The 22,660-nt window shown below is 46.1% G+C and overlaps 1 protein-coding gene across 3 annotated transcripts in view; it reads right to left on the bottom strand.

The window, feature by feature from the left end:
* map3k1 (mitogen-activated protein kinase kinase kinase 1, E3 ubiquitin protein ligase) overlaps positions 1-22,660 on the bottom strand; it is a 59,261-nt gene that overhangs the window by 30,957 nt on the left and 5,644 nt on the right. The window contains exon 1 of one of the 3 annotated variants that reach the window (XM_055875472.1): positions 8,175-9,433. The exons of the other annotated variants lie outside the window; for them this stretch is intronic. Within the exon in view, the coding sequence (XP_055731447.1) occupies positions 8,175-8,230 (56 nt within the window). The 5' untranslated portion in view covers positions 8,231-9,433. Of the gene's footprint in view, positions 1-8,174; positions 9,434-22,660 lie in introns of those variants that run through there. 3 annotated transcript variants of the gene reach the window in all.

Below are 22,660 nucleotides of genomic sequence, written 5' to 3'. Positions count from 1 at the left end.
GACAGTCCATCATTACTTTAAGACATGAAGGTCAGTAAATACGGAACATTAAGACCTTTGAAAGTTTCTTCAAGTGCAGTCGCAAAAACCATCCAAGTGCTATGATGAAACTGGCTCTCATGAGGATCGCCACAGGAATGGAAGACCCAGAATTACCTCTTACCTCTGCTGAATTACCTCTTACCTCTGCTGCAGACGATAAGTTCATTGGAGTTACCAGCCTCAGAAATAGCAGCCCAAATAAATGCTTCAGAAATCAAATAATCAAATCAAAGTTTATTTGTCACGAGCGCCCGAATACAACACTTAGTGAGATGCTTACGTATAGGCTCTAACCAACAGTGCAAAAAAGGTATTAGGTGAACAATAGGCAAGTAAAGAAATAAAAACAGTAAAAAAGACAGTGAAAAATAACAGTAGCAAGGGTATATACAGGCACCGGTTAGTCGGGCTGATTGAGGTAGTATGTACATGTAGATGTGGTTAAAGTGACTATGCATATATGATAGACAGAGTAGCATTAGCGTAAAAGAGAGGTTGGCGAGTGGTGGGTGGCGGGACACAATGCAAATAGCCCGGTTAGCCAATGTGCGGGGGCACTGGTTGGTCGGGCCAATTGAGGTAGTATTTACATGAATGTATAGTTAAAGTGACTATGCATATATGATAAACAGAGAGTAGCAGCAGCATAAAATAGGGGTTGGGGGAGGGGGGCACACAATGGAAATAGTCCAGGTAGCCATTTGATTACCTGTTCAGGAGTCTTATGGCTTGGGGGTAAAAACTGTTGAGATGCCTTTTTGTCCTAGACTTGGCACTCCGGTACCGCTTGGCATGCGGCAGTAGAGAAAACAGTCTATGACTGGGGTGGCTGGGGTCTTTGACAATTTTTAGGGCCTTCCTCTGACACCGCCTGGTGTAGAGGTCCTGAATGGCAGGCAGTTTAGCCCCAGTAATGTACTGGGCCGTATGCACTACCCTCTGCAGTGCCTTGCGGTCGGAGGACGAGCAATTGCCGTAACCAGGCAGTGATGCAACCAGTCAGGATGCTCTCGATGTTGCAGCTGTAGAACCTTGAGGATCTCAGGACCCATGCCAAATCTTTAGTTTCCTGAGGGGGGAATAGGTTTTGTTGTGCCCTCTTCACGACTGTCTTGGTGTGTTTGGACCTTTCTAGTTTGTTGGTGATGTGGACACCAAGGAACTTGAAGCTCTCAACCTGCTCCACTACAGCCTCGTAGATGAGAATGGGGGCGTGCTCTGTCCTCCTTTTCCTGTAGTCCACAATCATCTCCTTAGTCTTGGTTATGTTGAGGTTGTTATTCTGGCACCACCCGGCCAGATCTCTGACCTCCTCCCTATAGGCTGTCTCCTCGTTGATCAGGCCTACCACTGTTGTGTCGTCTGCAAACTTGGTGTTGGAGTCATGCCTGGCCATGCAGTCATGAGTGTACAGGAGGGGACTGAGCACGCACTCCTGGGGGGCTCCAGCGTTGAGGATCAGCGTGGCAGATGTTTTGCTACCTACACTCACCACCTGGGGGCGGCCCGTCAGGAAGTCCAGGATCCTGTTGCAGAGGGAGGTGTTTAGCCCCAGGATCCTTAGCTTAGTGATGAGCTTTGAGGGTACTATGGTGTTGAACGCTGAGCTGTAGTCAATGAATAGCATTCTCACATAGGTGTTCCTTTTGTCCATGTGGGAAAGGTCAGAGTGGAGTGCAATAGAGATTGCATCATCTGTGGATCTGTTTGGGCGGTATGCAAATTGGAGTGGGTCTAGGGTTTCTGGGATAATGGTGTTGATGTGAGCCAATACCAGCCTTTCAAAGCACTTCATGGCTACAGACGTGAGTGCTACGGGTATGTTAGTCATTTAGGCAGGTTGCCTTCGTGTTCTTGGGAACAGGGACTATGGTGGTCTGCTTGAAACATGTTGGTATTACAGACTCAATCAGGGACATGTTGAGAATGTCAGTGAAGACACCTGCCAGTTGGTCAGCACATGCCCGGAGCACACGTCCTGGTAATCCGTCTGGCCCCGCAGCCTTGTGAATGTTGACCTGTTTAAAGGTCTTACTCACGTCGGCTAAGGAGAGCATGATCACACAGTCATCTGGAACAGCTGATGCTCTCATGCATGCCTCAGTGTTGCTTTCCTCGAAGCGAGCATAGAAGTGATTTAGCTCGTCTGGTAGGCTCTTGTCACTGGGCAGCTCGCGGCTGTGCTTCCCTTCGTAGCCTGTAAAAGTTTGCAAGCCCTGCCACATAAGACAAGCGTCAGAGCCGGTGTAGTACAATTCAGTCTTAGCCCTGTATTGACGCTTTGCCTGTTTGATGGTTCATCACAAGGCATAGCAGGATTTCTGGGTTAGAGTTTCCGGGTTAGAGTCCCGCACCTTGAAAGCGGCAGCTCTACCCTTTATCTCAGTGCGAATGTTGCCTGTAATCCATGGCTTCTGGTTGGGGTATGTACATACAGTCACTGGAGACGACGTCCTCGATGCAGTTATTGATTAAACCAGTGACTGATGTGGTGTACTCCTCAATGCCATCGGAAGAATCCCGGAACATGTTCCAGTCTGCGATAGCAAAACAGTCCTGTAGTTTCACATATGCTTCACCTGATCACTTTTTTATAGACCGAGTCACTGGTGCTTCCGGCTTTACATTTTTTCTTGTAAGCAGGAAGATAGAATTGTGGTGGGATTTACCAAATGGAGGGCGAGGGAGAGTTTTCTACGCGTCTGTGTGGAGTACAGGTGAGCTAGAATTGTTTTCCCTCTAATTACACATTTAACATGTTGATAGAAATTAGGTAGAACTGATTTAAGTTTCCCTGCATGAAAGTTTCCGGCCACTAGGAGCGCCACCTCTGGGTGAGCGGTTTCCTGTTTGCTTATACAGCTAACTGACTGTGGTCTTAGTGCCAGTATCCATCTGTGGTTGTAAATAAACAGCCACGAAAAGTATAGCTGAACACTCTCTAGGCAAATAGTGTGGTCTGCATTTTATCAAGATACTCTACTTCAGGCAGGCTAAATCTAGAGACTTGCTTAGATTTCGTGCACCAGCTGTTTACAAATATGCACAGACCGCACCCCCCCTCGTCTTACCGGAGTGTGCTGTTCTATCTTGCCGGGGCAGCATATATCCCGCTAGCTGAATATCCATGTCATCATTCAGCCACGATTCCGTGAAACATAGGATATTACAGTTTTTGATGTCCCTTTGGTAGGATACTCGTGATCGTACCTCGTCTAATTTATTGTCCAATGATCGCACGTTGGCGAGTAATATTGACGGTAACGGCAGCTTTCCCACTTGCCTTCTGCATATCCTTATGAGGCACCCCGCTCTGTGTCCTCTGTACCTGCATCTCTTCCTCTTGCAAATAACTGGGATGTCGGCCTTGTCGGGTGTTCGGAGAATGTCCTACGCTTCATACTCGAAGAAAAAATTCGGAGTCTAATCCGAGGTGAGTGAACGCTGTCCTGATATCCAGAAGCTCTTTTTTGCCGTAAAATACAGCACAATTGGTTGGGCACCCGTAAAACTGCTGCTATTTCTTCCGGCGTCGTTTTACCTCAGACACATCTCAACAACTGTTCAGAGGAGAACAGGCCTTCATGGTCGAATTGCTGCAAAGCAACCACTACTAAAAGGACACCAATAAGAAGAAGAGACTTGCTCGAGCAATGGACATTAGATCGATGGAAATTTGTCCTTTGGGCTGATGAGTCCAAATTGGAGATTTTTGGTTTCAACTGCTGTGTCTTTGTGAGACGTGATGTGGGTGAAGGGATGATCTCTGCATGTGCATTTCCCACCGTGAAGCATGGAGGGGGAGGTGTTATGGTGTGGGGGTGCTTTGCTGGTGACACTGTTGTGATTTATTTAGAATTCAAGGCACACTTAACCAGCATGGCTACCACAGCGAATACGCCATCCCATTTGGTTTGCGCTTAGTGGGACTATCATTTGTTTTCAACAGGACAATGACCCAACACACCTCCAGGCTGTGTAAGGGCTATTTGACCAAGAAGGAGAGTGATGGAGTGCTGCAACAGATTACCTGGCCTCCACAATCACCCGACCTCAAACCAATTGAGATGGTTTGGGATGAGTCGGGCCACAGAGAAGCAAAAGAAGCCAATAAGTGCTCAGCATATGTGGGAACCCCTTCAAGACGGTTGGAAAAGCATTCCAGGTGAAGCTGGTAGAGAGAATGCCAAGAGTGTGCAAAGCTGTCATCAAGTCAAAGGGTGGCTATTTGAAGAATCTCAAATATATTTTGATTTGTTTAACACCTTTTTGGTTACTACATGATTCCATATGTGTTATTTCATAGTTTTGAGGTCTTTACTATTATTCTACAACATAGAAAATAGTAAAAATAAAGAACAACCCTTGAATGAGTAGGTGTTCTAAAACATTTCACCGGTAAGGTATGTTCCCAAAATAGAAAAACTGTCCAGTTGTGCAGATGAGGGAGACAGAGTGCAAAAAACATTCACCTGATGTTCCAAGAATGTTCCCAGAACACATTGTCTGTTCTTTAAAAAGCTCCCAGAACATTTCATTCGGTTGTGGTAACATTGTGGGGAAATGACAAGAGATACTACATGTTCCCAAAACACAGAAACTGTCCAGTTGTGCTGACATTCAGATAATGTTTGTATCAGTGTGCACAAAATATTCCTTTGATGTTGCAAATTTTTTAACAGAACAGGCTTTTCTAATTCCCAGAATATGTACAGTTGAATTCGGAAGTTTACATACACTTAGTTTGGAGTCATTAAAACTAGTTTTTCAACCACTCCACAAATTTCTTGTTAACAAACTATAGTTTTGTCAAGTCGGTTAGGACATCTACTTTGTGCATGACACAAGTGATATTTCCAACAATTGTTTAGAGAGATTATTTCACTTAGTTAACACTAAGTTGACTATGCCTTTAAACAGCTTGGAAAATTCCAGAAAATGATGTCATGGCTTTAAAAGTTTCTGATAGGCTAATTGACATTCTTTGAGTCAATTGGAGGTGTACCTGTGGATGTATTTCAAGGCGTACCTTCAAACTCAGTGCCTCTGCTTGACATTATGGGAAAATCAAAAAGAAACCAGCCAAGACCTCAGAAAAAAAAAGTCTGGTTCATCCTTGGGAGCAATTTCCAAAGGCCTGAAGGTACCACGTTTATCTGTACAAACAATAGTACGCAAGTATAAACACCTTGGGACCACGCAGCCGTCATACCGCTCAGGAAGGAGATGCGTTCTGTCTTCTATAGATGAACGTACTTGTGCGAAAAGTGCAAATCAATCCCAGAACAGCAGCAAAGGACCTTGTGAAGATGCTGGAAGAAACAGGTACAAAAGTATCTACATCCACAGTAAAACGAGACCTATATCGACATAACCTGAAAGGCCGCTCAGCAAGGAAGAAGCCACTGCTCCAAAACCGCCATAAAAAAGCCACGGTTTGCAAAACTACGGTTTGCAACTGCATATGGGGACAAAGATCGTACTTTTTGGAGAAATGTCCTCTGGTCTGATGAAACAAAAATAGAACTGTTAGGCCATAATGACCATCGTTATGGTTGGAGGAAAAAGGGGGAGGCTTGCAAGCCGAAGAACACCATCCCAACCGTGAAGCACGGGGTGGCAGCATCATGTTGTGGGGGTGCTTTGCTGCAGGAGGGACTGGTGCACTTCACAAAATAGATGGCATCATGAGGCAGGAAAATGATGTGGATATATTGAAGCAACATCAAGACATCAGTGGGGAAGTTAAAGCTTGGTCGCAAATGGGTCTTCCAAATGGACAATGACCCCAAGCATACTTCTAAAGTTGTGGCAAAATGGCTTAAGGACAACAAAGTCAAGGTACTGGAGTGGCCATCACAAAGCCCTGACCTAAATCCCATAGATTTGTGGGCAGAACTGAAAAAGCATGTGCAAGCAAGGAGGCCTACAAACCTGACTCAGTTACACCAGCTCTGTCAGGAGGAATGGGCCAAAAATTCACCCAACTTCTTGTTGGAAGCTTGTGGAAGGCTACCCGAAACATTTGACCCAAGTTAAACAATTTAAAAGCAATGCTACCAAATACTAATTGAGTGTATGTAAACTTCTGACCCACTGGGAACGTGATGAAATACATAAAAGCTGAAAGAAATAACTTTCTCCACTATTATTCTGACATTTCACATTCTTAAAATAAAGTGGTGATCCTAACTGACCTAAGACAGGGAATGTTTACTCGGATTAAAATATCAGGAATTGTGAAAAACTGAGTTGAAATGTTTTTGGCTAAGGTGTATGTAAACTTCCGACTTCAACTATAATTAGGTTGTGGGAACAGGTTGAGTACATTAAAAGAGAGGTTCCCAAAACACAAAATATGCTCAGTTGTGATGGCATTCAGACAATGTTTACGTTAGGTTGCACAGGACATTGCCTTAACGTGGTAAGAATGAAATAAGGATGACATTCACAGCATATCTGTTTTAGGTTTAACATAATATTCCATTGATGTTCACGCAATATACATTTCACCTCATCTTACAGGTCTACAGAACACTTCAAGGACATTGACAATGTTATATTTTAAGTTTTACCTAATATTACCACAACATTCTCAGCATGCAAATTAAAGCATAAGAAAGCAGATTGGAATGTTTTACATTTATTTAACTAGGCAAGTCAGTTAAGAACAAATTCTTAAATTACAAATAACGGCCTACCCCGGCCAAAAACTAAACCGGACGACACTGAGCCAATTGTGCGCCGTCCTATGGGTCTCCCAATCACGGCCGGTTGTGATCCAGAACCCGGGGCCTGTAGTGTCACCTCCAGCACTGAGATGCAGCACCTTAGACCGCTGCGCCACTCAGGAGCCAATACATCCCCATGATGTTTTTCTCCATAGTTAATGGCAATTTACATTTTAGGACTGTATTTGTAGGTGATAGACACAAGTGGCATTTTTATTGAATTCATAGGAAATTTGAACAGGATTTAAAACATGGATCTTGTGATCTCTGGGACTCCACTAGTATAATGTCATCTTCTGTATACTGCTCCATACAACCCGAGAGCAAACAAATCCTCCTCCCACCCCTGGCCAGTCTGTGTTTAAGGCTGTCGGGTCAGAGTGCTTCAGAACAAATATTCCGCCTCACACGAGAGGATGTTATGATAAGGAGGCAGCAGTCTGAGCCCGTTAGAGTTCCAGTACATCATACAAATGGGAACTGACAGCCTTGTTCGCTGCACTCCCAACGCTTCTTTGTGAATGAGCCCCCCCCTTTCAGCTCCCAAACACTTTGCCCTTAAAAAAAATGGTTTGCCTACAAACCCCTCTAGTCAGACCTCGGAGTGCTGTGGTCAGGTCAATTCACCGCTTTACTACAACAACCTTGGAGTCTTTTTCCATTGGCTGGACTTGGAGGTGTGGGCTGCTCACCAGTCAACTGTGCATGAAGCTTGCTCTTATCAAACGATAGAGTTCATGAACCATTTTCACAAATCTTACACTTCAATAAAAAGGTATATTCTCAGTTTGATGAGTCATAGAAAATGTGAAAGAGGACTATAAAGTCCATAGAACTACAAAGTCCTTGAACAAACAAAAGGACTTTGGTTACCATTCAAGACCTCTAATTTGCAAAGATCTGAAGACTACAATATCAATATCCTCAGACAAAAAAAATTCCACAACTAGCTTAAACATCATGCCAACACAACCGGGAGCTGAACAGAACTTCAAAGTCTCCTACAAAACCTAAGGATTGCACACGTCACGTCGCATCGAATGTGGATCTAGCATGCCTGCCGATCATTCAGCGTGCTGTGTTTTAGGGACCACCCACTGTAGATGTCTGACTGTCGACATTTTTCACTAGATTCTACATGTAAAAAGTCAGTGCGTACTCAGTTCGCAAAGTACGTTTAGAGAGGCTAGATACTCTCGACCAGCAAAAGCTATTGGTGTGTCTGTGCCCTTATGGTCAGTCAGTCAGAAGATTAAAGTCGGAGGGTAAAGATCTCCTTACAACAATTCTATCAGCCTCCGAGATGAAAGATTCCTCCACTGGATATATAGTTGTTTACCAGACCTCACTGCATCCCAAATGGCACCCTATTCCCTATATACGGGCCTGAAAAGAACTCACCCGGCGGGCCGATGGGAGTCACATGCAGGCCAGGGCCAGCTGTGGAAACCAGACATTTTTAATTGATGCTGTGATCAATGCTTCTAGCCCTTCAGGCCTTTTCCGTTGGTCAATTGAATAGGAGGCTCGACTTGCTGCGCCTAACGAACGCTGTCAGTTCGACAATAACAAGTGGTTGGGGGAACAGGAAGAGAGGAGTCTTCCTGTTCTGAGAACTGAAGAGCCGTTTGAAGCGCAAGATGTAGCAACTAGGAAGTAGACTGGGGTTTAAGTCAACATTACAGGGTAACGTTTATGTGGGGTTGATGCTTTGTAATTGTTGGTGGAATGACAATTTGATTGGGAACATCGATTGGGGACATTGCCCTGTATTGTGTGCCGTCTTTCAGATGGAACGTCAATCGGATGTCCTGACTCTCTGTGGGCACAAAAGATCCCATGGCACTTATCGTAAGTGCAGAGGTGTTTAGCCCGGTGTCCTGGCTAAATTCCCAAACTGCCCCTCATACCATCATGGACACCAAATCATCCCCAGCTTCCAATTGGCTCTTCCGTCCTCTCCCCTGTAACTATTCCCCAGGTCGTTGCTGTAACTGAGAATTTGTTCTCAGTCAACTTCCCTGGTAAATAAATAACAAAAGACTTAATGTGTCAGCTTAGCTACCATGTGTTTAGACTTTCTCTGTGGATGATGTGTTGGGTACAAACAGAGGGGGGCTCAAGTGGGCTTCCTATGGGCTAGTGGGAGGTCTAATGGGCTTCCTAAGGGCTAGTGGGAGGGCTAGTGGGCTTCCTATGGGCTAGTGGGCTTCCTATGGACTAGTGGGAGGTCTAATGGGCTTCCTATGGGCTAGTGGGCTTCCTATGGGCTAGTGGGAGGTCTTGTTGTTCATTAGGAGTACTCTCAAAACAAGGTATTTTCTGAGAATTAACTTAAAATTTTACATATACATCCTTCTCAGTAGATTTTCCTTAAAGTTTGAACAGCCTGTGATTAACTCTGATAGCAATGCTGTTCTGCGGCATGCTCTTTGAAAATGATCACAGTGCATGTCTCCAAAATGTCCTTGTACTGTGCAAGTGATCGTTAGCATAGCGTAAGTGCCTTCAGCTTCACTAAGGAGAAGAAACATACAAATTTGGGCACCATAGTTCCTAGCTACACGTCATGTTCTGTCAAGCCAGCAAATGAAAAGAGAAGTCAAAGTAGCCCAACTCCTTCATTTTTACAGATGTCAAACCTTCCAAAATAGACCTGTGTCAACGAGCACAGTGTGATAGTCAGTTAAAAACAACTGGAGCGGCCGTCTATTCAGTCCCCACTGGCAGAGGCCGTCTATTCAGTCCCCACTGGCAGAGGCCGTCTATTCAGTCCCCACTGGCAGAGGCCGTCTATTCAGTCCCCACTGGCAGAGGCCGTCTATTCAGTCCCCACTGGCAGAGGCCGTCTATTCAGTCCCCACTGGCAGAGGCCGACCTATTCAGTCCCCACTGGCAGAGGCCGACCTATTCAGTCCCCACTGGCAGAGGCCGTCTATTCAGTCCCCACTGGCAGAGGCCGTCTATTCAGTCCCCACTGGCAGAGGCCGTCTATTCAGTCCCCACTGGCAGAGGCCGTCTATTCAGTCCCCACTGGCAGAGGCCGTCTATTCAGTCCCCACTGGCAGAGGCCGACCTATTCAGTCCCCACTGGCAGAGGCCGTCTATTCAGTCCCCACTGGCAGAGGCCGTCTATTCAGTCCCCACTGGCAGAGGCCGTCTATTCAGTCCCCACTGGCAGAGGCCGTCTATTCAGTCCCCACTGGCAGAGGCCGTCTATTCAGTCCCCACTGGCAGAGGCCGACCTATTCAGTCCCCACTGGCAGAGGCCGTCTATTCAGTCCCCACTGGCAGAGGCCGTCTATTCAGTCCCCACTGGCAGAGGCCGACCTATTCAGTCCCCACTGGCAGAGGCCGTCTATTCAGTCCCCACTGGCAGAGGCCGACCTATTCAGTCCCCACTGGCAGAGGCCGACCTATTCAGTCCCCACTGGCAGAGGCCGTCTATTCAGTCCCCACTGGCAGAGGCCGACCTATTCAGTCCCCACTGGCAGAGGCCGTCTATTCAGTCCCCACTGGCACAGGCCGACCTATTCAGTCCCCACTGGTAATGGAACCAGATAGGAGTTTACCATCTTCCTCTGAATAAAGAGTCAGTGGTGTTGCCGTCCCCTCGCCTCTTAAATAACAGCTATCCCACAGGGCCGTGGGCCGGGAACAAAAGGGCATTGTGGAGCTGTGCAGGTGGGACCTGGAAGGGCCGGCAGGCTGGGAGTTCATTTCAAACCTCCACGTAAGCAGAGACTGCGTCACACACACACACACACAGCCAAGCTCGCTGGGCACACACCCTTTCTCATGGGCTTCAACGCTCCCAAAAACTCAGGTTACCGGTTCACACAATCCCTGCCTCTGCTGGAGGGAACAGAGGAGCCAGGACTGCTCAACAGTGTATAATGACAGACGGAGCCTGGTGTTTCTGGTCAAAACAAGGCTGAGCAGACTCAACAACAGCCATAAACAACTTCAAAACAGACACAGCATAGCTAACCTTTCAGGCAATACAAAGAGGCAGCCAATTGAATTTCGCCTGACAAAATAAAATGGTTACATTTAAAAAGGGAAAGAAACATATCCACATGACTAACCGACAAAACAAAAGGTCAACCGCTCTGACTAACACATGGAAAGATCCGACTCTCTGTAACCAAATTAATCAATGACACAATGAGATTCAGCACCTCTAAATAGTGAGTGGAATCTAACGCTGACATGAAACTAATAACCATCACTAATGCTGTGAGGACCATATCTCTGTAACTCTCTGGCTCAGCCCCCCAGTGCATGGTGGGAAGGGAGTAGCTTAACTGAAACCTTATTACAGCCGGCTTGCATCATGACCACGAGTTTGGTGATCTAACTCCACAGACCACTGAGAGACCCCCTGAGCGAGCAACCGATGGTCAACTAATCCCGGGAGGAATCTCCTCGAAAGACCAATAAAAGTTGACCAGAGATTTGAGACAATAGTTCCACTATTAGGAACCAACAGAAGTGAACCAGTTAGATGGCGGAAACAGAAGTGAAAAAGGCAATCCCCTACAACAACTTGCCAAGTCATGAGACTAAGCAACCTGACGGAGGCATTTTAAGTGTAAATAAAAATGGGAATGACGTTTTAAATGAGCGCTTTCAAATCAATGTTATTTAAGCCCTTTGACTGATGAATCTGGCAGCTTTCAAACCCCTTGGTTGTATTAATGCTGATTCAAAGTACAGTCACAACGCTGCCTGTAAACAGCCAGAGAAATCAAATGATTGCCGTTTCAAAGCAAGATTCTGCCCAATGTTTCCCTCTGGAGAGAACCAGCCATGGAAGAACTATTTAGACAAAGTGCTGCAGTATTCCCAATAGAAACATGAGGTCGGAGAGTAGACTGTACGCACTGAAACTTTGAGGGGGGGAATTCTGCTGCACTGAATTAGGGCTGTGACAATACCAGTACCGGCAATAGTTTTTTCCACTGCAAAAATAATAACATGAAGCAGACTACCCTCTTTGGTCCTTTAAAAACCCTGCTGAATGTTAAATATTGTGTGCTATAGAAAATAAATGTGAATTTTGATGAAAACATTAATTATATTTGTTTCCAACATTAGGGACATTTTCCTAAAGAAGGTAAATCCGCTTCATGTTTGTTTCCTTGCCACGCTACTAACGAGTATGGCGGTACTGGTATTGCCCTCGCCCTACACTGAATGTTAGCTTCAGCATCAGGTAGCCTGCCCAGTGCTGACACATTCCCCTCCATCTAGAGCTGCTTGGGACTGTGGGTGGGGGGGGGGGGGTATCCATCACTTTCTCTAGGGAAACAAGAGGGCCAGGGAACAACCTCGTTGACATATTGATTGAAAAGAAAAAATGGGAGGGGAAAAGTAAGCCCTATCAATCGTATTCATTCCAACACAAGCAAGACAGCCTCCCTGACCTAGACGAACATGAGAATCTATCATCCACTGTAATAAACCTGAGCTGAAGGGACACTTCACAAGTTGTGTTGAAGTTTCTGCGTCTTTAGCATGAACTTCCTCTCAGGCAAGCAAACAAACCAGCAGCTTATGGTTGGAGAGGAGAAATTAGATTCCGAGCAGATATCCGCCACATGTGCCGGACGGACAGAAACTGGTCCACCAAGAGGATAAGTTCCCCATTACGGTTTCAGATCATATGGGCAGGCAAGGAGGGGGGGGGGGGGGGGGGGGGGGGGGGGTAAACAACAACACAACATGGGGCGTTTTGCAAGATTTAGAAAATATGTATTTCGCAAGTTGCCGGTTTGAAACCATCCACCTCCACCCGTCAATTCAGGTGAAAGGGTTGGAAAGGAAGAGGAAAGACGAATCAGGGCCTCAATAGCAGGGCCTCAATAGCAGGGCCTCAATAGCAGGGCCTCAATAGCAGCCTGATGCAAAGACATCAGCTTTCTCTGCCTGTGAGCTTTTGTTTTTTTGTTTTTAACCACAGACAGTGGTGGTGTCATTGGTTAGAAGTACTATTGGTAGTCACATGAGTTGATCTATCGTTTCTAAAGAGGTAACAAACACAGCCACCACTTATGAAGACCCTAACCATAAAGATGATGTTGGAGCAGAGAGTCTGTTGGACATTACATTTAACATTTGAGTAATTTAGCACACACTCTTATCCAGAGCAACTTACAGTAATGAGTGCATACATTTTCGTACTGGTCCCAACCCTGGCGCCATGCTCTACCAACTGAGTTACACGGGACCTGTGTGGCACGACATCTGCACAGACTCTCGCTTTGTCCCTCTCCAACCTGCTGTTTGGTTTGCTTGCCTGAAGAGGTTTAGGTCCAAATCCTATTCCTGATTGGAGGATAACTGGGTCACCATGTAAGAGATAAATGACGAATGTTATGCAACACAGGAAACTGGACCCTGGTGTACCATTCAGAGCGCCCTTTTGGGAGGTGTGCCTCTGTCCAATAAGGTCATTTCTGGGAAATAGTTTACGGCTATTGAGCATCCCTAGAGGGAGGGAAAACATGTTCTATTCACAGTTGAGAGTTTATGCCCAATTACATTTTGAACAACGGCAGGTCTACCCATTTAATAGCAATTAAGTTCGTTTGCCAACATTTTGGTAGCGAAGTTCTCTAGCTTTTATTTAAAACAAATAAAAGAGTAGAAATCTATCAAACGTTGGACTAAAGCTGGGACGCCCTGAATTTGAAACGTCTATCTAGTTCATAATAACGTGTGATGATCACCTACGATGTAGGCCGCTGACTGACTCAAAGCGTCAGGTATTCACATTCTCCACTTTATCATTTTGGCCTATGGAGGAAGACTCATTCAAACATATTCAAACCAGTCTTCCAGCATTACCATAACATTTTATTGACCTCTAATGGTATCCTGCTTGAGTCTACTCATTCAAATGAATCTTCCCAGATGCCTTCCAAAACAGGACACGTCTGAATTTTGCAGGTCATCTGAGGCTTTCGTTTTAGTGCAGCCAGCTTCTAAATATAGGCCTAGTGCTGAATATAGGCCTAGTGCTGAATATAGGCCTAGTGCTGAATATAGGCCTAGTGCTGAATATAGGCCTAGTGCTGAATATAGGCCTAGTGCTGAATATAGGCCTAGTGCTAGTAGAGGCAACATGCCATGGTCTCGCCTGAGATATATATATGTCTGATAAAACAATTTAAATTCACAAAAGTAGCTACACAATCAGTTTGTTTCATACCACTATAGCGGTTGCTGACGGCAAGTGGGAGCGTTGTGTGCATGCTGTTTAGTTCAGTGCCCACTGCTTGGCTATGGAATGTAGATGGAATGCAGAGAAATTCCTCCCACCCAGAGTTATTCAGAGCGCTTGGCCCCCACTGTGATGGGGGTATATGGAGGAGGTCAGGACCCCACCAACTCCCCACCTTCCCTCTCTGAGCAGGGGAAGCCCCATTAACCTCTCCCGGGAGCCCTCTTATCAAGCCACAAACCAGGCCAATAGTACTGCTGGTGCCTCTCATTCACACACCACGTCCTCATCACAAAACCAGACTACTTTCAGCGGTTAAAAAAAATAAAGTCAAAACTTTTCCATAGAGGGGAAAAAAATGCTTAACTTCTGCAGCATGAATCATCACGGAGCTGAAAAGGCTTGGTTGCTTGGTGAGAATTGATGTGGATGAGGTGTCCCCCGCCCCCAGGGCTCTCTTCCCCCCAGCGTGTCAGTGCGATTGTGCACAGTGCCCCAACGAGCAGACACTCCATTAATGTCCCACTGGCCAACGTGCTGGAAGTGGAGCATGGCCTCCGGGGAGGAGGAGGAGAAAAGGGGGAATCATGAGGCAGGATGAACACTGGTTTTAGGAGGAGCGGTGAAGCAGGATGAACACTGGTTTTAGGAGGAGCGGTGAAGCAGGATGAACACTGGTTTTAGGAGGAGCGGTGAGGCAGGATGAACACTGGTTTTAGGAGGAGCGGTGAGGCAGGATGAACACTGGTTTTAGGAGGAGCGGTGAGGCAGGATGAACACTGGTTTTAGGAGGAGCGGTGAGGCAGGATGAACACTGGTTTTAGGAGGAGCGGTGAGGCAGGATGAACACTGGTTTTAGGAGGAGCGGTGAGGCAGGATGAACACTGGTTTTAGGAGGAGCGGTGAGGCAGGATGAACACTGGTTTTAGGAGGAGCGGTGAGGCAGGATGAACACTGGTTTTAGGAGGAGCGGTGAGGCAGGATGAACACTGGTTTTAGGAGGAGCGGTGAGGCAGGATGAACACTGGTTTTAGGAGGAGCGGTGAGGCAGGATGAACACTGGTTTTAGGAGGAGGGGTGAGGCAGGATGAACACTGGTTTTAGGAGGAGGGGTGAGGCAGGATGAACACTGGTTTTAGGAGGAGGGGTGAGGCAGGATGAACACTGGTTTTAGGAGGAGGGGTGAGGCAGGATGAACACTGGTTTTAGGAGGAGGGGTGAGGCAGGATGAACACTGGCTTTAGGAGGAGGGGTGAGGCAGGATGAACATTGGTTTTAGGAGGAGGGGTGAGGCAGGATGAACACTGGTTTTAGGAGGAGGGGTGAGGCAGGAGGAACACTGGTTTTAGGAGGAGGGGTGAGGCAGGAGGAACACTGGTTTTAGGAGGAGGGGTGAGGCAGGAGGAACACTGGTTTTAGGAGGAGGGGTGAGGCAGGAGGAACACTGGTTTTAGGAGGAGGGGTGAGGCAGGAGGAACACTGGTTTTAGGAGGAGCGGTGAGGCAGGATGAACACTGGTTTTAGGTGGAGCGGTGAGCTTAATATCGCTCTCCCTTTTCAACCGTGGCTTGGCCAATCCCAACGCACTTGTCAAACGCAGGTATAGAACACATCCCTACGGCAGACGCGAAGAGAGGAACTATGAAAAGTAGCCATTCCCTGGAAAATCATTCAATGAGTCTCCTGATGACATAGAATACACAGAAACCCAAGCATCTGACAACTATGAGCCATGACATCATCAGTTCTCTCAACTGATGTTACTTCTCTGATGCTAAAAGACACCAATCTCAAGGTCTCCGGAACATTCTAGACAAAGATAAACACAACCACCATAGAAACCTGTGCTGGGGCCAACCTTGGTCTAAAGGTTTCAAAAACAATGTATTTATGTATCTGTGTGTTAATTTCACAAACAAAACATGTCTTTAAATATACCTTGGGTTTATGAGAAGCATCATAGCTTCCTCTGCCGTGAGTCTCCGAAGACGTGGATGTCGATTAAGGCAACCCTTCCTCACCTCTCTGATTGAGGGGTTGGGTTAAATGGAGGAAGACACATTTCAGTTGTACAACTGACTAGGTATCACCCTTATCCACTGGAGTTAAAGTAGACAGATAATCTTACCAATCTGTCCTGCAACCAAGGCAGGTGTTAAATATTCACTCTGCTGTCTCAGAACAGAGTAGAGTGGAAACTTAGCAGACACAGGTGATTTCCCCAAGTTAATCAATATTGTCACCAGACACAAGTGGAACAAAGTTTGAAAAAACACATGCAGTGTTCGGCGAATATCAAAGGAGTTTTTATTGCCGTTTTGTTATTGGACTTTTGTGTTTAATGGTCCGACTTTAACCGTAACTCTCCAGCCATCTGGCCAGCTGTTATATTAGGTTTATACAGTTTGCAGAAGGCCTATATTCCAGTCCAACTCAAAATGACACATTGCTCATACCATAAAAACAGCCCATGCGTCGGTCGACCGTTTACAATCATCACATCCAAGTGTGGTAGTACCACAGTCTCAGCATGCTAAACTAAGGTGGTGCCGTTCCCAGTCCCGGCACTGCTCTCTAGGACACTGTTCCTGTTGCCTAGGACCCTGTTGCCTAGGACCCTGTTGCCTAGGACCCTGTTGCCTAGAATATTACAGTTACAGTACTCTTAGGCTGGAGATGGACAGCAGTGTAGCTAGCATGGGAGTCTGTAGAATATAGTTCATGAACTGTCCATGACTTTGCCTGAGATACTGGCTGCTACAGTCATGAGCGGCCTCAGAGATGATGTTTGGAGGCGCTGTCTTCGTACACAGCAGGATCTTTCGCGGGGGGGGGGGTACACCGTGAATCACACGGCCCATAGTGGGATCCACGATGAATCACACGGCCCATAGTGGGCTACACGATGAATCACACGGCCCATAGTGGGGTACACGATGAATCACACGGCCCATAGTGGGGTACACGATGAATCACACGGCCCATAGTGGGGTACACGATGAATCACACGGCCCATAGTGGGGTACACGATGAATCACACGGCCCATAGTGGGGTACACGATGAATCACACGGCCCATAGTGGGGTACACGATGAATCACACGGCCCATAGTGGGGTACACAATGAATCACACGGCCCATAGTGGGGTACACAATGAATCACACGGCCCATAGTGGGGTACACGATGAAAGCACCTCTCCCTCTAATTTTTTGGAAATAATTCTAAACACAAAAAGCCAGAAGCCCCTCCCCCACCCTCTAAATATCCCCATTTCTTACGTTCTCTCTTGCGCCACTTATCCGTCCCCACAGTGAGCAGAGGCAACAGCAGCAGCACATTTCACAGGGTTTCAGCGGGCCCTCCCCAGTCACATGTGAAAGCGACTCGAGTCATGGGAAAATCTGGGCCAAATCTGCCCAGAGAATCACATGCATGGCCTCTCCCCGTGCACCACTGACAGTTAGGGAGTGAAGGAGAGAGAGCGCACGTGAGAAATATGCAAAGTTGGCACTGTAGTAGAACTGCCTAGTTCTCTCCATCCATTATGTTTTTTTGGCTACGTCTAGGACATTAGAAAGTGCATCTGGCTATTCCTGCCTTGGATATTTTCATGCAATCACATTTAGCTCATGCTTTTATAGATACACGGCGCTGAAGTATTTTTATTCCGTGATCAAATAGCCCTTCGGACTAACTAAGAACATCATTGCAAAATATCAGTTGACAGCTAGTTCCAGGAAAGGTGAGCTTTGGCACGGCCACAACTTTAAGTCCGAGACACCAGACATTTAAACAGAGCAAACAAATCACATTAGTGAAGTCAGATCAGCATGTTGAATGAAAGCTGTGGAGCGGACTGTCACGGGGGTCAGACAGGTTCCTGACTGTCACGGGGGTCAGACAGGTTCCTGACTGTCACGGGGGTCAGACAGGTTTCTGACTGTCACGGGGGTCAGACAGGTTCCTGACTGTCACGGGGGTCAGACAGGTTCCTGACTGTCACGGGGGTCAGACAGGTTCCTGACTGTCACGGGGGTCAGACAGGTTCCTGACTGTCACGGGGGTCAGACAGGTTCCTGACTGTCAAGCTAGCATCTCGCTAACAAGAGCCTCCGACAACACATGTAGTCCACAGGAGGTAGGTGAAATCTTAATTGGGGAGAACAGGCACATGGTTATGGCTGGAGCGAAATCTGTGGAATGGTATCAAATGCGCCAAACACATGGTTTCCATGTGTTTGATGCCAGTCCATTCGCTCAGTTCCAACCATTATTAGGAGCCGTCCCTCCCCCTCAGCAGCCTCCACTGACGTAATCTCTTCCGAGACTCATTCAAACTGTCTCGTGGAAGGTTGAATAAAAGTGCTACCATGGCTGTGGTCGAAGGGCAGGGATACTCCGACGAGGGCAAAACGGTGAATACGGCTGCATTCAACCAGGCACATGCCAGCGTTTTCAGCTGCTTGAGGAAACATGGCTTGAAACAAAAACAACTTGACCTGAAAAGCACAAAGAAAGACAAAAGGAAAACAAGTGTGGAACAGTGACCCTGGGGGAGTGTGTGGAGGCCAAGGCAGCTGCCCGGATGAACGCACGGTGGAAGAAAGGCGTGGCTAAGTAAACATTTCTGAGCCCTTCCAAAAACAGCTTTGACTGTAACAAATGGGAGGGCCGCCCGAGCTGAACATGCCAGCCAGGGGACGTTATTTTAACACAGCAAATTCAAAGCAAGGTCCTCATACGATGCATAAATGGACATGTAAAACTGCTTTGGGAGGAACAGAGATTGCACAACTGGTTTGTTTCTCTGCCACTATACATTAGCACATCAGCAGAAGAAAGACGTGGAGCAATACATGAACAGAATGTTGTTAGGAGCTTGGCAGCTAATCGGCAGAGGCACTGGTCAATATTTAGCTGTCCTTGACCCCACCTTCTGGAAAATATTCAACCAAAACTACAAGCCATGCATTCTTTATCAGCATTCAAGATAGCCCTTCTCACCCCCATAAGCCTCTAGAACACTCCAATAACATACTGAACAAATATATAACGCATCATGCAACAATTTCAACAACTTTACAGAGTTACAGCTCATAGAAGGAAATCAGTCTATTGATATAAATAAATTAGGCCCTAATCTAGCCAATCAGAATGAGTTTTTCCCTACAAAAGAGCTTTATTACAGACAGAAATACTCTTATGGTAGAGAAATTAACATTCAATTATCTGGCAACAGCTCTGGTGAACATTCCTGCAGTCAGCATGCCAATTGCACGCTCCCTCAAAACTTGAGACATCTGTGGCATTGTGTGATTAAACAAAACTGCACATTTTAGAGTGGCCTTTTGTCCCAAGCACAAGGTGCACCTGTAATGATCATGCTGTTTAATCAGCTTCTTGATATGCCACACCTGTGAGGTGGATGGATTATCTTGGCAAAGGAGAAATGCTCACTAACAGGGATGTAAACAAATTTGTGCACAACATTTTAGAGAAATAAGCTTTGTGCGTGTGGACAATTTCTGGGACCTTTATTTCAGTTCATGAAACATGGAACCAATACTTTACATGTTGCGTTTATGTTTTTGTTCAGTGTATATCATACTCCTACTTACTTGCTGCTTCAACTTTGAAGTCGTGTGTAGTGTCAGCGACGTATGATTTTTGGAGGTCTGTTTTCAGAACACGTCATGTGAAAGTGTGTGTGTGTGTACACATCGATGTCTGTGTGTATGTTGGCTATGTGTTGAATGCATATACGGAGGGCCTGCAGGAGACCCGTTGTTTTAACTGGTAATCTGGCCCTGATTAGGCAGGGACCCATGTGTTTACTTTTCACATGTAATCTCCAGCTTGCCTCGTCCTGCTGCTAACTAAACAGAATCTGGGAGGGGACCCCTAGGCCTGCTCACACGCCTAATGGGGATGGAAATATCCGGGCCTTTTGTTAGTGGCCTCCAGCTCTGAGTGTTGAGCTAACCCCGGGCTTTAAACAGCCAGTTCTGGTGAACGTGGAGAGGCCCAGGCAGGCTGGTTAGACAAAACAGTCAAACCCAGCCTCCAACCCTCTGGAGTCCAGGGCCAACCCACAACCCACTGGGGCAGGGCCATAGAAAACAGACCTACAACTAGGCCCCTCTCTCTCAACGACACATTACCATGGGAAATCCAACGGCTATCAGGTAAGGTCTTGGTTAAAAGACAACCATTAAAACAAAAAGACATTTGCCCCCAAATCCATTTAAAAGATACATTAGCATGGGCTTCTAAGAACACCCCTTCTGTTCCAAAACCACAGTCAAACATTATCCAGCAATCGTCGTTCATGCTGATGATGCCGTAGCGCCCCACACGTCGAGCGTGAGACGTGTTTTCTGTGAACACAATAGTATGGGCTCCCCTGTCTTAAATCATATACCAATTATCACAAATAGCATTAGGCATTTTCAGAACGAGTTGGAGAGTGGAGAAGGACAAAAGCTGGTTTCTGACCCCCCCATGTGAAGAATAGAATTTGAGAGCATTCCAGCCCCTGGTCTGCCTAGCAACAGTGCATTTCAGATGCTTCGGGCTGCTCCAGTCTTAAAGTAACTGCTTGTTATAAACATTGCCATGTTACCTTTATAAAATCTTTGCATTTAGCCAGGCAAGTCTTGAACCTTGGCCAGGAATTTTATGGAATGGATAACAGTGAGAGCTACTCTTCAGTGTCGGACTCAAAGTTGCTTGTATGATTAAAAATGTCACGTCCATCACTATAAAATGTACAAGTTAGAACAGTTCTGAATCAAACCCTGAAAAACAGATGTGTTTCCCTCTAGATACTAGAAGAAGTATAAACAAGGCAATATATTGAATGTGAACATCTGTCAAAGAAATACTAGTAAAACTAATCGTCTCTCTGCAAAAAAATCTCAGTCTGGAAAATCCCAATCCTTGGATTAAAATGATTCAGTGAAAACTAAAAAAGTTGAGAGCTACGCTGAGTCATTGAAAACCGATCTGTCTGCGGCCATCTCCTCCACAAAACATAAACATAGCGCCTTTTAACATACCTTGATGGTGGAGTTGGCAGTGGACATAGGGGCTGCGGTCAAACCAGTTGTGGATGACCAGATTAAAGCACTCAGCACTAGTCATGTGATTCGGTGGGAGGAGATCGGTGGCTCCCCTTGACTCCAAAGGCTCCGTACTATCCCCGGGAAGTAAAGTGTTGCATTTTACACTCAAACGCTACTTTGCCGACCCTGCATTTAACACTGGACAGTAAGCGCATACAGAGAAGATCCTCTGGTCTGGTCCCTTCTCCCCTCAATGTCAAAGGAGCTGACGTTAACAACATATGATAGATAAGAAACTGATCCCTAGGACCACTCTCCACAACGTTTCACGACTTTGGAAGATCCAGAACTAGAGCCGTGACGACACCAGTATCGCCATACTCCTTAGTATCGTGGCAAGGAAACAAAACACGAAGCGGATGGAACTTCTTTAGGAAAACATCCCTAATGTTGGAAACAATCATCATTGAATTGTCATCCAGAGTCACATGTATTTATTTAACAAGCTATAACACACAAGGTTTTACATACAGCAGGTTTTCAAAAGGGACCAAAGACCTGGATCTGCTTCATGTTATCCATGTCAAAAATGAAAACACATCGCAACACTGGTACCGTCCCAGCCCTATCTAGAACTTTGGTTGATGAGCATTGACCTTACCATGGTCCTGGACTTTCTGTATAGGTTAACAGTCTGAAGTGAACATTTGCAGCTCTTTCTAGAAATCACAACCATGCTGGTGTCATTTTTCCGTATGACTCTACTGACATCCACAGTTAGTCGTTGAGATGATGTCAGGTCATACTCTTTGAAGGGCCATGGGGTTTGTACTACATAGGCTTTCCCTCTACTTCACCCATGGAGTCATTGGGCATCCAGATGTTAACAAGCTACTAATCTGACTCCAAAACAGCCGCTCCCCCCAGCTGTTCAGTGACCATCCCAGTGTTGGAGCCACGATGACTCATTCTATCACGATGACAGGATAACAAGATGTTAATGACATGATGCCCCCCAGGCTGAAAACGACTGAAGACAAACATGACTTAAGCCCAAATATTTCTTGAACTCTTCAACATCGCCACCTCAAGACAATTAAGTCAAGCTGTGTTTGAAACCTAAGCCCGGAACACCATCAGCTAAATAAAATGCGAGATGAAATTACTTCAGGAAACTCTCAATTATGGATCCTAAGCAATGTGCACAGAGAGGGGATTTTCCAGGTCATTTTTTTTCTCTCCCAGAAATGTCTACTTAGTGATTTTTGGAAGGGGTGTAGTCCAAGGGAAGTGTGCTTCACAAATTACCACTGGTCTGATGTGACTGCCGATAATTGCAAGGAGTTTTGTGCAGTTAAGAATACAAGCTACCAGCCAAGGTTATGAGGAGTTTATACGAGGTGTACAAACACTAATCAAAACGACAACTACAGTACAAGATATAGGCTACTTTATAAACTGGGTTAGTCGAGCCCTGAATGCTGACGATGACAACCGTGGTATATTTAAGTCCTTACGCACGACACAACGCAGAGTGGCTGGACACATGATGGTACGGCATACACTTTTCCAGGGGGTCCATATCTTATCCTGC

This window comes from Salvelinus fontinalis, chromosome 21 (assembly GCF_029448725.1).
Source record: "Salvelinus fontinalis isolate EN_2023a chromosome 21, ASM2944872v1, whole genome shotgun sequence".
Taxonomy (NCBI): Eukaryota; Metazoa; Chordata; class Actinopteri; order Salmoniformes; family Salmonidae; genus Salvelinus; species Salvelinus fontinalis.
The sequence above is the reverse complement of the archived record's forward strand: the minus strand, read 5'-3'. Positions and strand labels throughout refer to the sequence as shown.